This window comes from Cuculus canorus, chromosome 1 (assembly GCF_017976375.1).
Source record: "Cuculus canorus isolate bCucCan1 chromosome 1, bCucCan1.pri, whole genome shotgun sequence".
Taxonomy (NCBI): domain Eukaryota; kingdom Metazoa; phylum Chordata; class Aves; order Cuculiformes; family Cuculidae; genus Cuculus; species Cuculus canorus.
In genome coordinates, this window is record NC_071401.1 from 177,229,748 (window position 1) to 177,247,167 (window position 17,420).

At 36.2% G+C, this 17,420-nt stretch overlaps 1 protein-coding gene across 10 annotated transcripts in view; it reads right to left on the reverse strand.

Moving 5' to 3' along the window:
- PPHLN1 (periphilin 1) overlaps positions 1-17,420 on the reverse strand; it is a 75,091-nt gene that overhangs the window by 24,252 nt on the left and 33,419 nt on the right. For all 10 annotated transcript variants that reach the window (XM_054054863.1, XM_054054857.1, XM_054054851.1 and 7 more), the window contains exons 8-9: positions 14,278-14,397; positions 11,597-11,737 (exon numbers count right to left, since the gene is read on the reverse strand). In XM_054054863.1, the coding sequence (XP_053910838.1) occupies positions 11,597-11,737; positions 14,278-14,397 (261 nt within the window). The remainder of the gene's footprint in view (positions 1-11,596; positions 11,738-14,277; positions 14,398-17,420) is intronic.

Here is a 17,420-nt window from a genome sequence, read left to right on the forward strand (position 1 = left end):
CCCAATTCCCAACTCCTCCTCTCCTGCCACTACAAATCCTTTCTTCTCTTCCAGATTTCCTTCATCTTCCAACTCAGAGGTCATTTTATCCCTCAGCTAGGCATAGTTCTACTCTAACTCTTCCTCAGAAACTCCTGGATCCTTTTACCTTTAGAATCTTGTCCTGCATCCAATTTGCTTTGCATTTTCCCTTTGGCATGGTCTACCTTTCCCCATAAGAAAAGGAACTTTGGCAGGAAGATTCCTAACTTCGGGTACACTGGTTTCTCTACTTTCAAGTGTGTGAAAAACATTGAACTTTTGTTGGGGGTGGAGAGGTGCACCAACCATTTCCAAGACCTAGTGAAGGTATGGTCTCAATCCCATTGCTGGCAGAGCTATGGGCGAGACTGCCCCACCAGCAGAAGTAATTTAATTACAAGTTTCAAGGGTGCTGCACCCATCTCACAGGTTCCCCAAAATTGTGAACAGAGACATCTTTATCTTAACCATAACACGGTCTTCATTGCAACTTTCCTGTTCAGTGGCAGGTAGCAGATGCATTCAAAAGGGAATTCAGCTTTACTTCAGTGAGTTGCGTCTTGGTGTGGGAACATTCCTCTGTAATTGCACACTTCCAGTTCTTCATCACATTAGCTGACAGGCAGTAAATACATAAACCTTTTAGAAATCTTTTGATCTTTGTTTTCCTATAAGTAAGACTACTTTAATGAACTGGAAGAGGTAGAGCTTTAATTAAAAGGCACCATTTAGTTGACAAATCTGAGCTATCTCACTACCAAAACCACTGATTACTGTGACTGCTCTTTCCTCTCAAGATCTACACAAGAGGCTCGAGCAGCTGGGTACCAGCTTGGGACACGACTAGATCAAAGTTCAGCTCCAACAATCCAGCTGGAAGAAGCTGTTGTGACATTGTCTACTGATACACCAGTGCTTCCAACTGAGTAAATTCTCCAGCATACATAGAAGCAAGGTTATTGAACAAAAATGACAAAAAGGAAACTGTTACTATGCAAATGCCAAAACTATCAAAGACTATAACTTTCTACAGATTTCTGTCCAATAATTAAAGCACTTGCCTAGCACAGTGCTTTCAAGATACTAAATCTTCAGACATGGTAGTGGCGTGGCACACAACACAGTGTGGGTACTCACTTGTGGCAGCAGGCACATTTCAGAAACTACACTGTGAATAACAGAACTGATTAAAGAAATATCTGCAAATTTTTCATTCTTTTTCCTGGTCTGATGAATAGCCAGGCCCCACAAAGACTGCTGTGCCAGTGCAGAGGACAGCACAGAACATAATTTCTTGAACTATGGTTGCCACCAAACCCTTTGTAACACAGTTCTGAGGCTGCAATGGTACAAGTTTTTTTGTTTTGTTTCGGTTTGTTTTTGAAAACAATTCCAGCATTTGCTTAACGGGACTTTCCGATATCTAATGAGATACAATCATATTAGAGTCTTTCTCCACTGAATGCATAGTTTCTGTTACTGCCTATTTTCGTGATACTTGTAACAACTAATCATCTTGGGTTTTGCCTAAATTGAATTTAGTTGAAACCTGACAATAGACTCGAGAGATACACAGCACAGATACTATGTGATTGCATAAGCTAGTTTCTACAGGAAGCCAAGGTAAAATAAATGTAATAAACCGGGCAAATTTCCAGTTGAAGATGATCAGAAAAAAGCTTGTGTCAGCATCCCCTAATCTATTCAGATTTTGTGTTTAAAAATGTTTACATGGATTTTTTTATTTTTTTTATTTAGGTAGCACAGTACTAAAAAAGTTTATATATAAATTAAATTAATATATAAATTATCTACTATACTAAGGTGGTGAACCCTTGTGGGAAGTAATTACAGTCAAGCAAGTACACACTGTACTCATGTAAGTACAACATTTTATGTTGTAATGAAACCAAGTATTGAAGCTATCTGAGGGGCAGGAGAAGAGGAAAGACCATTTGGAAGCCAATGAAACAATGGAGAAAGAGTATCAAATCCATCTGTTAAAGGTTATTAGTATCATTCAGTGCCATACTTCAAGTTCTACAGTTCAGAAAATTAACACATAAGCAGTCTTTCTGAAGAAGCACGAGAAGCTAAAGAACCAAGAGCAACATGATCTGCTTGATTTTGTCAGTATTCAGCTCTTGTGATTTTAGACTTTCAAAGTTAAAGTACTAAGGTAAAACAGGCACACTACGAGCTTTGCCCTGTGGTGAATCTTGGCGCTTGTTTTTCTGCCATATTTTGTCAAGCATGCCATTAAAAGTTGTGATACCTATACTAGTGTATGTCCAGACAATCACTGAGAACTGAAAGTCACAACACCAGTGAAAATGAGTGTCAAACAAAACAAGGAAGTGATCCTTGTGGGTCGGTGATAAATGATGATATGCATTAGTCATTTACACCCTAGGATAAAAATCTAATGTTTTTATAATCTTAACTTACAGCAGATATACATGCATAAGCAACTTATGCAAGAAACTATTTTTTCCCATATCATTTAAGAAACTTAAGTTCCTAATTCTGATGCCTTTTGGGATTATCCTTCTCAAAATTATTTAAAAAAGAACTGTAAGATTACCCATGAATACTTTCTACGCCAAGGTTTTTAAGACACCAATCTATATGCATACTATGTGTCCTCAATTTAAACAAAAGCACAATATAGTCCTCTGTAAATTGTAGCTTTTTAGTTTAAAATAATTTGTTTGCTTCCCAAATACCATCCAGCTAATGGTTGTCAGATCACTAGTGTTCACAGAAAAGAACAAGCTCTTAAAAAAACTGTGGCCTACCCATCTTTAAAACACATTTGAGTTTAACCTGCTCACTGAAACAACTTCCAGAAGAAAGAATGTATCAGGCTAGGCACTGAGATACAAAATATAAAACTTAAGAACTAGGTGACAAATGCAACCAGTCACCAAAGTGTCTTTGGTTACAGATGATCCCATATTTATATGCCAATCAGTGTTGTATACAAATCAGACTACAAAGGGATTAAAGGATTAAACTTCATGCACCAGCAAACTGTCATCTACAAAACAAGTTTCTGTTATATTAAGATCAGCCCTGGAGTCTGTAAGAAACACAAAAAAAAAAATAGAATTCTAGATTCACACTTCAGCAGATTTTCCCTACCTACAGGTTGTCAGTGTGATACTCTTCTGTCAGTGTCTACTCAAGCCTCTTGAGGCCTGAAAGCTCTCATCCATACAGGAGATATGGAAATCAGCTTCCATGACAAACATCAAGTCCCTTCTGTCCCCGACGTTCCTGCCACTGCTTTTCATTTGCCACTTACTGGGTCGGGGTTTTTTTTGTGTTTGCTCAGTTACCACCTTCCAGTCAACACATATGGTTTTATGCAGCCCTTTATGATGCTGTTCTCCACTTGCCCTGTGTATATTCTGGTTTAAGCACCATTTGAATTCCTGTTTTGTTTCTAAGCCTTTCAGAAATCAACAATAAGACTGTACGAGGAATGCTGATGGTGCTGATGTAAAATCAGTTTTAAGATTAGGGGGAACATATGACAGACAGTAATTTTTTGAGGGTTTTTTGAAGTAATTTAAATTACTGGATCTATTTATTAGGTATATGGGACTGACTCCTTTCATTTTGTTTCAGTCCAGAAATAAACATTTACCTGTCAGCAATGATGGAATATTCCTCCAAAATTCAAAAGATGTCTTGCTCAAGAGATAGCAGGTTACAAGAAAGAAAAAATACTGAAAAGTTAAAACTCTCAGTGCACTGAGCCAGCTAAGAGATAATTTTGTCTTCTCTTCTACCCTTAAAACAGTTCAAAAATAAAAGAAATCGACATTGCCAAAACCACCTCTCAAGTTCACCAGTGACCTTCTGTTAAAGCACAAATAAGTTGGAAAAAGTTGGAAAGCAGGCTCTCTCTACCCTCTAAATTAAATTCAAGTTATTAAAACCAACAACAACAAAACCACAACAACCACCCCCTTACACACAAAAACTCCCAATAATTGTCACTCCCACAGAAACTGCTGTCTTCATCAAGGCTCAGACTATTCATTATTTCTGGTTTTGTCCTTCAGCTTTCTCAGGAGGCTCACCTGTGTCAGTTCTGCTTATCTTTCCAAGCATCTTAACTTCTGACAGTTTTCTCAGTAGGCAATTTCTCATAATTAGTTCCTAATTATATATCAAGGTCTCCACATTTTTACAGAGCTTATTCTCTTTCTACTGCCTTTTCCAATCCTGTTTAAACTCATCACCTCTTGAAAATAATCTTTCTTCTTCCTAGTCTACTCAGTATTATAGTTAGCAAGTTTTCTTTCATCCTGTTGTTCTTCTGGTTTCTCATGAGAGAACAAGAAATTTTAAATTAAACACTCATTGCTAGATGTTGACTGAAAAAAATACTACTTAATAGACAACTCCATAGATTTTCACTTTATCTGACGAAGATGTGATCTTGTCTTTCAGATTTGAACAGCTGAGCAGCAACTGAAATGTGTACAAACCTTCTTTCATGTTTTCTTTGGTTTAAAGTTAGCCCAGCAATTTTATCAAGTACCTAATTACTAACATACTCTCATTTAAGTCTTTCAAAGATCTGCCATGAAATTATATCTATAAACAATCTCCTTTAAAACTGCCTGTAAGTAAACAGTCCTCTCTGAGATCTTTGAATCTGCGGTCCTGCTGGGTCACACAAACGAAGCACCACTACATCAAAAACTATCAATGACTAGATTCATCAACAAGTCAAGTCTCCAGCATTCACCAACTTCAAAATTATGTGATTAATACAGGTCAAAAACTGTTACATTAAAAAAAAAAATAAGGAAAACTACATTCTCAAACATAAAAACTTCCATAGATAGATGACAGAAAGCTAAAAGTGAATTTGATCTAATGTATTTAAGTCTAAGAATGAAAATATCCAACTGTTACTTTATAAACGAGTACATTTCTGATGTTAAATTCTCTTAAAAGAATCACCCTATGAGTGTTGCATAATAAATAATACTTTTTATCAGCTTTCCAATGAAAAAAGCCGCTGGCAAAAAGCTGAAATGTGGTAATACATTTCCTTATTAAACTATACCTTTATGTACTGAAGTAAAATGAGTGAGCTGCACTGATTTTGCATATGCAGCAGTTTGTAATTATGAACACTGCAAAGCACAGCAAATAACCTATTAAAAAAGCACAGTGAGCCAAACATGAGAAAAGGAAAGTAGCCAAAGTTTTCACATACTTTTAAAAGTATCCTCCTTTAAACCAAGGTATTTGTAAGGAGAAGCAATGACACTAGGAAGATGCTGACCAAAAAATTTAATGTTCTCCATCTCGTAGTTTCATAAACATGAAAATACAGATTTCTAATAAACAGATCTGATTCAGAAAACAGAAAGATCCCTATAAAAAAAAAAAGACTTAAGGCAAGTGTGAACTCTAAAGATGCAAATAAGCATAGTAACTTAATTGGTTTGATTTTGCAATGGTAAAATTAAGAGGTCTAGAACAAATATTAAAAGACAGCAGAAAAATCAGCAAGTCCAATTTAATATGGAAGAAAAAGTGCCTAAGAATGTGTAAGAAGTAATAAAAGACTTGCCTTGTGTATAAGGAGAAGGGTACTCATACAAGTAAACCAATAAACCAGAAAAGGATGAAATAAGCTCTTAGGCAGGTGATATCATTACGTAAAGGAACAGTTAGCAATTTTTCTGAGAAGCCTAATGCAAAATATCAGAACCTGAGACAAATGTTTTCTTGATTAGGAGAAAATAAATTAACACACTTAATTACATTTTACATCGAAATAAAACAAACATAAGCTCAGAGGAGGCACGATACAAACTACGCTACAAACCAAATTAACCTGATGTTGAGTCCATCACTAAGGCCTTACTACTGTGTATAAGGCACATAAGGTTTGAAGAACAACAAAAACACTGCGAGGGAACCAAAATCTACAGCTTCCTCATCTTTTACTCTCACTTGGCCTGTTACTCTTGTCTGGTCTACTGTCAGAAACAAAGCATGTCTGACCTCATCCATAATCAAAAATAATCCTTTAATGTGTTTTCTAGCTACTCTTCCAGTTCCCTGAGCTTCACTTCACTTATCCTCCTTTTAACTCATATTTTAATTAGGGGATTTTTTCTGTCTTAGATAATTTTGCCTGAAACAAGCAACAGCACAACCAAACCAACAAGCTAATCCATGGAAACAGTAATGTTTCCCTGGCTCAGTTGAAGTCAAAGGAAAAGGTACATCCAAGGCCAGCTTTGACAGCCTCCTTCATTCCTTCCTGGATTCCCACTAGCTCAATTTATACATTTATTTATTTTACTACAACTGCTAATACTTTAATGGTTAATCTAATACACCCAAAACAGAAGAGTTTTCAGATACACTTACCATGGCTCCTCATTAGCTTACTCCTAGCCAAGACATGGAACCTACTTTGCATTTACATCTTTTTTTACTCTTAGGCTGTTGAAGTACTGTAAAACAGTTTTGTCCAAAGCAAACCAAAACTAGCAATGGGCACAGGATGCAGCGGGGAGGAAGGCATGTAATATACCTCCACGTACTACAGAAATGCCTGTATATTTCTTTTTATGGTCTGATATTAAAACCAAAACATTATTAACTAAATCTTCACAATGTAAATTGTCATTTTGTGAGCTGTCAGTCTTCTCTCAGTATAGCATCACTAGGGAACAGATTACCAGTAAAGTTTTAAGTACACTCAAAGACAATTCAGTTATTGGTATATAGACCTTACCAGAACAAGAGATCTGGCAAAGCAGGAGAAAAACAGTTCTTCTGAAAACTATACACTACAACTGCTAAAACATATTTTTCTTATGTAACTGCAGCTTCTTGGCCAGAGATTTAAGTAATTCACCTAAAAATGAAAAGCAGTTAGACAGCAGGTCTGGAAACAGAATCTGGACAGCCTGTTGAGCGATCCACACACCCATTTTTTCTTCTACCGTATGCATCATTTCAATGAAGTTTCAAATGCAAGCTTCAGAAAAATTTTCAGCACTTTCCAGCAAGAAGGCTGTCCAAGAAGTGTAACAGTTCATTAATACTACTGAGGGCTGTTAACAAGTAATACTAATTTAGAAAGTCAAGTAAACAAGCAATTAATCCAAACTTTTGAACACTTACAGATATTATTGTGCAGGATACTTAAAAATATCGTTAAAACTCAAAACATCCAGTCAGCCAGTAATTCCATGAAGAAAAAAAAAAGAAGCATTTGTGAATGCATTAATTCCTATGCTTCCTTCTTGGATGCCAGAGCTCTGTGGTAACAGACAAATTGAGGTCTGAGTGTCAAATCTCATTCAGAAATTTAGAGGCTTGAATCTTAGCCAAAATCAAGGAAGGTACTTAGCTCTTTTGGCAAAATTTGTCTTCAGAAAATAATAGATTTTCAGAGGTAACTCATGTCACTTCAACTTCCATATGCAACATTTAAGAAACTGGACACATAATAATGGACTAATTAATACAGTGTTGCAGACTTGATGTCTAGACAAGATAAGACATTTCAAGAATCCCTGCTACTCATGCTCGTAAAGGAACAAAGAGATAGTCCTTTGTGTAACACCAACGCTGAACTGCTCCAACTGTGAATTTAACACCAGGGACATATTTGTCATCACTTCCGAAAAAAACCCACGCTTCAGCACATTATGTGCTAAAAGGATAAGCTGATCCTTAACTATATAAAAACAGAAACTAAACAAATAAAACCAGAACTTCAATGTATATTGCATGTTGTTAAATGCAAAAATACAAAAAAGTACATGAAAAAGTTACATCAGCATCCTATAAATATTCATTGACCTTGACATGCTGATGCAAAATTCCCTGCTACACTATTCTCGAGTACCCAGACCAATTTTTTGAACACCTACTTAATGGGCTTCTACCATGCTCAGACAACACATAACACCAAATGTCAAATTGTGGAGGAAAGAGGGGAAAGCATGTTCAAAGTCATAATGAAATATTTAGCTCCAAAAAAACCCAGCCCCAACCCCAAACAACAAATAGAACATAAAAGGCCACATCACAGATCTAAACCCTACTTCACAGAACATATTACAACATGAGACACACATTACTGCTGCAGAACATTCATTCAGCACAAAGAGGTACAAAAGTGGAAAAGAAGATGCACCAGGATATAATGGATCAGTTTTCCCAGTCCTTGCCATGCCGAAGTCCCAGGAAAGATCCTGTTCTACCAACCACAAAGCAGCAGAGCCAGCTGGTCATGGGAACTCAACCCTTTCCTGAGAGCAGATGAGCCCACTCAGGTGGAGCAGGTCCCTCACCTCCACAGGTGGGGCCAGTCAAAAGCAAAGGACCACAGCAAGGAGCTGAGATGACAGGAAACTATCCAGACGAGCAGGGAGCAGAAACAGTGACGCTGACAGAAAGAAATCATGTTCTGGAGAATGGCATGCAGGACCAATGGCAGCTGACCTTGGAGAGAGCAGTGAAACACTCAAATGGGCTGTGCAGAGAAACACTGGTCTCCCTCACCGGCAATATTCAGGACTCAACTTGACAGAGCCCTGAGTGACCTGATCTAAGGTCCTGTTTCAAGACAAGATTGGCCCAGGTGAGGTCCCATCTATCCTGGATGTTTCTATGATACTGTCACAATGCTTGCCACTTCAAAGATCTGACACTCACAGTATCTGCAGTCCCAATTCAGCAATGTTCTCAAGTGCTTGTGAATCTTCAATCATATTCTTCCTTCATAAGTAATACTGTCAGACTTTAAAGTAAACACGCTTTGGATTTTTTCTAGTTTGCGAGTCACACATAATTCTTGGCTCTGTTCAAACAATGTCTGGATTCTTTCAAGCCATCTGGATTCTTCCAAGTCTTTACCCACAAGCACATCTTTCTCCCCTCTTTATGTCAGCTTCAGTCAGTACTTGCAGAGCAACTGCAGACTCTTAAAAGATAGTCAGTAAACACCAGCTAGCACTTGTTTGCTATTTTTCATGCCATCATTGTCAGCACACAAAGGATTTTATGTTTCTTCTAATTATATGATTCTACACAAATGCTTGCATTAAGCCCCCATCAAACAAATAATATACAAATATTTTGTTGATGAGCCAGAGTGACCATTTACAATCGTGTTCCATTTAAAATTCTCAATTTAGTGATTGTGTTATTGGAACTTAAAGGAAGGGTAGTGAGGGAACTTTACAGAAGAGTGGTATCAGCAATACGTAAGATACAGAGACGGACTTATTTAAGCAGAACACCTGTATGAATATTTCATTCAATTGCTTTAGAGATTTTTTTGCTGTTGTTTGGTTTTTGGTTTGTTTTGGTTTTTGGTTTTTTTTTTTCTTAAACAGAAAAAAAGTTTTACTCTATTTCCTGTTTGAGGCTTTGGATATGGAGAGGACAAAGCAAAGACAGCTTTACCAGGAGTCTGGAAGAGCAAGAATACCCAGGAATCAGGATGAGAACAAATAAGAAGTGTGAGAGTGGTGAGGCACTGGCACAGCTTGCTTAGAGAAGTCGTTGATGTCCCCTCCCTGTAGGTGTTCAAGACCAGGTTGAATGAGGCTTCAAGCAACCTGGTCTAGAGCAAGGTGTCCCTCCCCATGGCAGGAGAGTTGGCACAAGATGACCTTTGAGGTCCCTTCCAACCCAAACCATTCTATGATTCTATGACTACCATAACAATAAATTTCTGTCTTTTTAAAATAAAATTGCTGAAGCAGAAGTTACTTTTAAACATTTACCTGAAAAACAACAGGTCTTTACAGTCTTATGTTTAAATGATTAAATACATATCTTGTCTAGCTCTCAACAAATTCACAGTACCTAATTTTATAAAAAAAAATAAGAGTCTTATTCAGTTTAGTAAAATATATTGAAGATGCTTCCAATATCACTGTAAAATCTTATTTTAGTTCTCTGGAAGCTGACTGCTTCAATAGTCAAATCAACAGCTTGTTCTATGAAATCCAAATCTTTTTAAGTTATTCCTCAGGCTCTTCTGAGCTAAGATATAGATTTCCTTAGAGATAAAGATAAACTCTACCCAATATAATAACATTAGATTATGTTGAAATCAACATATTATTTTTATGCCCAAGTTTTTATCTATCTTCACTATATGCCTGTCCTTATGACACAGGGACAGATCTTTGTGGGAAATAAACCAATCACAGATTCACCAGCATCAGGCCAAATAATTACAATTGCTGTTTATCCAAAATCTGCTCCTAGTCTTTTCAGTTTGCCATTTTTAAATAGTCATATGCTTATGCATTTGGTAATAGCTGATTTAGGCTGTGTACAACCTGGTGATCAGACATACAGCGATAAGTAAACTGCATCAGGGCCTTCAAAGTCACGGCATGCTGTAGTTAACTCCATCCCAGCCATACCCAGCACACATGCAAAGCCATGCCCATCACAAAAATGATGATGCACTAAAAAAAAGAAATTAAAAAGAAACAAAAACAATTGAGTAGAAAGTTGGATTTCAAGTGTCAAGAAAAAAGGAACAAGTGTTACAACACAGGAAATGGGCTCACAGGCAAGAGACCACAGGCCACTAGAATTAAGATGGAAAACAAAGACCTAGAATAAGCTCATCTCAAACAAGACCAGACCATTTTCTTGAAGATGTTATTATGAGATAATCACAAGGGGGGAAAGTGATCTATATTTCCCTTCCACCCATCACAGACACACACTGAAAACATTGTAAATCAGAGCAACTTATGTCAGAAACATCAAGTCACAAAAACCTCCAAACACTCCACATGCAGTAACAGAACTACAGAAACAAAACACTTCAATTGTTTGTGATAATAAAATTGAAGAGGTTATTGTAGATAAATTCCTTTCTGTGAAGTGACATGATATTAACGATGAGTAAACTTCCATTGAACCTCCTCAAAAAGTCAATGTTACAAGAGCAATAGAAACCTTGCTTTGTATTAAATCAATCACCAAGTATACAACACAAAAAAGAATACACATTTTTATCACAATATCCAGATATAAAACACTGCAGTCAAAGAAAAACTTAAAGTTCTTACTCTTCAGAGAACAACAAAGGCACCAAGATTCAAAGCCGATTCAAAAAAAATCCAAACACAAAACCCCAATAAAACAAAATCTCCCCCGAAAACCACAACAAAAATAAGCCCAACAAGCAGCTTCTAGTGTTCAGTCCCATGCTGTACATATTTAAGTCAAGGAAATTACAGCGAAAAAGTAATTTTTGATAATTTGATCTCATGCAAAGCCTTACATTTTAATTATATTTGAAATTATCTGTTGCATGTAGGTTACAGAAAATTACTACTAATTCTCATGTGCAGATAAATGCCATCCTTGTTCAGTAGCGTACAGAATTAAATAGATGGGGATGTTATCATCACATCATCTCAAGAAATCAGATTACATTCCTATTACACTCCAAAGAGGAAAAAAATAAATTATCATATTTCTAGCACATCAAAGCATTACACAGGCATCGTATCCATGACAAAATGCCGAACGGACTCACCTGTTCAATCTCCTTCATCTTAGTCGCAATTGCTTTTGAGCGGCCAAGAAGATGGCCATCCTCATATAATTCTGTATTATCCATCACATTTGTTTCCGTTTCCTCTGTTTGTTCGACATACAATGGAGCTGAAGATCCAGCCTTAAAAAGAAAACAATCAGTGTTTAGAGCAAAATAAAAAGTTTAAAGTGTGACAGCAAGAATAAAAACCTGAATATAGTCATTCACTTAGATATGACTTTGCTTATCAAGACTACCAGTGAAGTATTATTGCTACTATCTAAGAGATACAGAAACATGGATTTTAAACATGTCAAAAATGCAACATAATAAAAAAAAACTATGATTCAGTCTTAACTGTGTAAAGACAACGATGTCAGATAACCTTTACCTGCCCTTCCACTGAGAAGGAACTTATATATGTGATATTTGTACCACCAGCTAGCAATAAATCCACAATGAAAGTGGGATTAGCTTTCTGGGGAAGGATTAAAGTAACAACATCAAAAGTAAATAGGAAATAATAAAACCAAAATACTGTCAGAAAGAATTCTTGCAGCATTCAGGGCCACGGGTTAAATATTAAAGGAACAGAGATATCTGTTGTATAGAAAAAGCAAACGTGGACTTAGATGATTCCTGATAATATGAGAAATCCTACTGAAGTACTGAAATCGTATAAGCTTCTCTCTGAAATAGAGATTAAGACAGTATCCCTGCCCCAATGAAAATGGACTCACACTCCAAGAACTCAACACAGAAGAAGAGATTACTATAGCATATTTAAATGCAATGTTATGTAACAGATTTGCAAAAGTTAACTATTTTTAAAATAATATTTAAGAATTGAAGAACATGAATAAAAGTTTTCTATTATTCAAAAATAAAGAGGCAGAGAATCTTAAGACTTCACTAATGTGAAAGAGAAGAGCATTAGAGAAAAAACAAAAGATTAAGTGGTTCTATGAGCACTAGAGCAATATAACTATAATTAAGATTGTATCCCAAATCTTGTTATTACAGTAAATCATGAAATGTCCAAGACCATAAAGGCTGCTGAAAAGTTCAGTGCAATACAAAGTTCAACTATTAAGCACTATGCAAGATAAACTAGAAAAAGTTAAAAACTGTCGCAATTCATATATGCCAGGCTATTCAGAGTGAGAAATAGCCTTTCTTCCATGACTCAGAATGAGATGCCTCACCTCTTTCATTAGAATTCTAACAGCACACTATCTTAGTCAATAAATATCTCAGGTTCTGCCATAATCAACTGCAACTGTTTCATTTTGAATGTAATTTTTGATAATTTTGAGTCTTTTGCCACTGCGATTTTCTTTGGGGCAGAGAGGAAGCTTTAAACAACTCTTCTCCATATGGCCTACCCTATTCTTTCCTCCCTTGCATTACCTTCCCCTCATCAAGAACTCGAGTGACATTTCTCTTCACCATTACTCTCCTGAAACTCTCAGAAGTGTCCATACGTTTGTTGTCTTTTGTACGGCAGTCATGCCTCGATCAGTTTGCAGCTTCTTCTTCCTCACTTCAACTCCCCACTCCTTTTTTTTGAAAAGGTCTTTCTCCTGGAGGGGCATGAACAGCTTATTTATCCAACTGGATTGTCCCGTCCAGTATCAAGAAGCTGTTGATGCACTCAGCCATTATATGAATGACTAAAACGTTCAGATACATAGGCATCCAGTGAGTTTCTCTAATCCAGCCCTTAGGTTCCACGAGTGTGAAATACAAGGAGAGCTGATGCTTCTGAAGATGATCTCCCCCCCCCCCCCCCCAATTATTTACAAATATAAAATACAAATCCATTAATTATGAAGTTTAAGATTTAAATTTGTAAAGTAGATACTATTTCTTTTTTGTAAGAATGCCTCTAAAGTTGATGACTCACAGAATTAAAACAGACTATTTTACAAAAAGACATTGCAGGACATTTGGTTTGTTTTAAATGACAAATACATATTCTGCTAACACAGCAGAATCTTACAAAGACATCCTATCCAAGAGCAGCGTAACAAAACAAAGACTGGAAAGGGCTATAATCACACTTCAATATAGCAGGGAGTAGAAGACAAGAAGCGGCAAGAACAGATGGGTATAAACTGTCAATTAATCAATGTTGATTATTAATGAAATAAACCTTCTGGGGAAAAAAAATATCCACCCACTACAGTACCAAGGCAAAAGCCTAATTTTAAAAGTAGAAGAAGACTGCTTTCTGAAAAGGAATATATCATGTAGCAGGCTGACATGGCATGGAACTGAACTCAAAAACCAGAGCTTTTCCTCTAGTCTTTATGTTCTACATGTACGCTCATGTTTTGACTCAGAAGTCCCTTGCTAATTTTAAGGAGTTCAGTAGGCACAGAGACGTACACTAGCCTGAGAGATCCTTGGAGAATCTCCAGGAGAGCTGGAGCCTTATTTTTTCAGTTGTAGCTCAATTCAAATTACGCTAACAAAATCACTCTGTTTTGCTGTATTTTTTAAAATCAACCAATCAATCACAACTCTTCAGTTTCCCTCTCGCTCTCTTTCAATAAACATTTAATAGCATAGGTAGACAAATTCAGGGGTAAACTACAAAACGTGCCTTTCAGGAGAATACAGACAAGAGTCTGTTGTTGTAACACTTGAAAATAAATCAATTAATACTCTTGTCTTACATCATACTCCGTTATTTCAGGTAAATTGCTTTCATCGGCCTTCTCTGACTTTTCGGCTGCCCACTTGCTTGCAGCTTCTGCGAGTTCCTTTTCAGATAGTCTGTTGCTTTTTTCCAAGGCCTGTACAAAAACATTATAGTCAAGGTTTAACATAGAATGTTTTTACACATGGCAAAACATCTTCAAAACTAAAATAAACATTTATTTAGATCCTGAAACAATTTAAAATAGGAAATAAGGAAGCTGAAGCTCTTTCATTTGGTGACTGATTTCTTTAAATAGAGTAGGGGTGGGAGAGAGAGAAAAAAAGAAGAGGAAAAAAGAGAGAAAAAGAAAAGAAGAGAAAAAAGATAAATAGATGAAGTTCAGTAAAATGTTAAAAAAGCACCATACTTGCAGAATGAGTTTTATTGAATTCATGGGACAGAGATAACAGAAAACTTCTTTGAGACCAGTTGAGTTTAGAGAGACAGGAATCAAACAAGCATTAAGAAATCAGATACAAGTGTGCTGTGTTCTAATAATTCAATGTCATTTTCAGGCATAAAAGATTGCAAAAAATGTAAACTAAACTATAAAATATTGTGTAAGGCATTATATATACACTAATTAGAGACAAAAATTTTATATATATATATTTAATTATCCGGGCTGTTTCCATAAAAATTAATTATTTTTTATTTGGAGGGAACGTTGATCGTTTATAATAGTGTCTGTCATGGTTTTTGATCTACTTCTTCAGACAGAAGTACTCTCATAAAGAATAAAAATTCATTTCTCTCTAAGAATACTATTTACTAACAGCAACAATGACATCTAAAACAGTTTAGGAATAGCTACCTTTTAAAATCTTGTTACAAGTATGTGGGTATTTTATTTGAATCAAGTGTGTACATAGCAGCATCCATTCAAGAGTCTATACAACTCTAGTATTAAAAACTGCAACACCAAGATGGATATCTAAAACGAGATATGTTTTAGATACGGCATGAAAAAGTTTATCATCATTTCTACCCAATCCCTGTTCCATCTTAGCAAATAGCTGGACAAAAAAGGGCAAGCAAAAAAATAAACAAAAAAACCACACCCCATCTTATCAACAATTCATCCCAAATTACATAAACAACCAGAGGAAGCAAGTATTATGACTTGCAATAAAACTGTTTCATCTTCAGGCCTTTTATGTTTACCTTAAGTAAAATATTTCAGAAACATCTTTGTGCTGTAGTATGGCATAAGCATACAGTTCAGGATTTTGTCATAAAGACACCACCTTTTACATGAATTCAGAAAACACAATTTTCCATCAGTAATCCTCCTTTTCTATAATTGCAAATTACAGAACTATAACCAGTGAAGTCAGGAGGTGAGAAAGTCTGATATGCAGGGGTATGAGAATTCTAAGAAGAACAGCTAATACAATTCATAGACTAATAAGCTCAGATCACCTTTCCAAACTACACAAATTATTCTTAGACTAGTCTCACTACAAATTATCTGCTGGGAAGGTTTTTTTCCACCATGGTTTTATTCCCCATAGTATGTCTGACTTTTACCTTTAACCCGACTTTTCCCTAGCTGCCAAAAATTTTGTATCGTGGCTCTATTGTGAATCTCTCCTCTTCCTTTAACGTAGCTCTGGCCAATACTAACAAAAAGAAAATAGCAGTATTTTTGTCACTGACAGTTGGCTTTGCATGAAATGAAGATAAATAAAATCTCACATGACTTCCAACATTTCCAGAAGCTGTAAACAGAAACTAACCACTCTGGTATGCACTGGAATACAGCAAAAAGTATCTGCTCAATATCTTCTCACTAAATTTAATTCTATAGGTAGCATGTCAATAAATATGTTTTTAAAATCCTAAGTGCATTTTACATAATAAAGTAAAGGTATTTCCACAGGCAGAGGACAACTGAAGAAAAGGAACATATTTCTTAGAGGAAAAGGCAGACTGCAAGAAAGGAACAATCTAGTGTATAGTGTAAAAACCAACCAAAGTTCCCTCCCTACCTCAGAGGAGAAGTGTCTAATTTTTTAATGTTATGCATAACATAAGAACAGCAGCAAAAACCTGTCAATTTTCTGCTATCCTTGCTGGAAAGCTTTCCCTGCTTCACACATCTGCCTTTTGCTCTAATTATGTTGGATACAGCCTCCAACGCTTGCTGTCCAGACAGCTATTAAGAAATAACACAAAAGATTTCATGCCACGGTCAATTAAACAGGTGGTTAAGATCAGATAATACCAACATGTATTAATTCACACACATGAATATGTAAAAAAATAATTATAAGACAGATAAGAATAATACCTTTTCAGATTTGCATATAGTTACTAGAGTGAAAAGAAGTATCGCTGCGGAAGCATATACCTTTGTAAGTACTTCCAAAGCTAAATTATAACTTAGAGCACTGAAATTATCTCCTTTAATCTATAAAATAAATAACTTATTTTTCAAGACTAAGTAGACTGCAAGGCCCAGAGATGTCCATCAAGTTTTGCCAAGACTTTCTGACATTATTTCTATGACAGTGAAGAACTTCTGTAACTTAACCAGTCAGTACAATCCAGGCATCAGCCCAAGACAGTATAGTAGAAGCAGATTTTGAGACTTCAAGAGTAAAGCAATAAAAGGTCACTGAGGGACTTCCATCTCTGCAGCTGATGCACACCCAATAAATATTCGTGTTGTCTGGGAAATGCCTTCCACCAAAAACAAAGTTTCATTTTATGTAGCTTACATCTGCCAAGTGGATACCCACTGCCAGCAGACAGACACAAACTGCTGGCAAAAAAAAAAAGCTATACAGCACAGATCAGATCTGACTGAAGAAGGAAGCAAAGCATTTAAGGAATACTTTATAGTTCAAGCTCACACTGCGTATTAGTACAAGAGGCAAAAGAATTTGCAATGCCTACGTGTTCTGAAAGGTTTCTATTAAGCAAGGATTTGGTATAAAGCTGCAGTATGCTGAGCCTGCAAGCAAAACAGGTGAACTAATTATAAACTTCATTTTATAATCCAAAATCAGTGTAACGTGCTTAACAGCTTTTATCTTACTTTCCTTATTTACATAACTGAAAATACATTGCCTGCCTCCCCCCTTAAGGATATCGGCAATTAACTGATGCCTA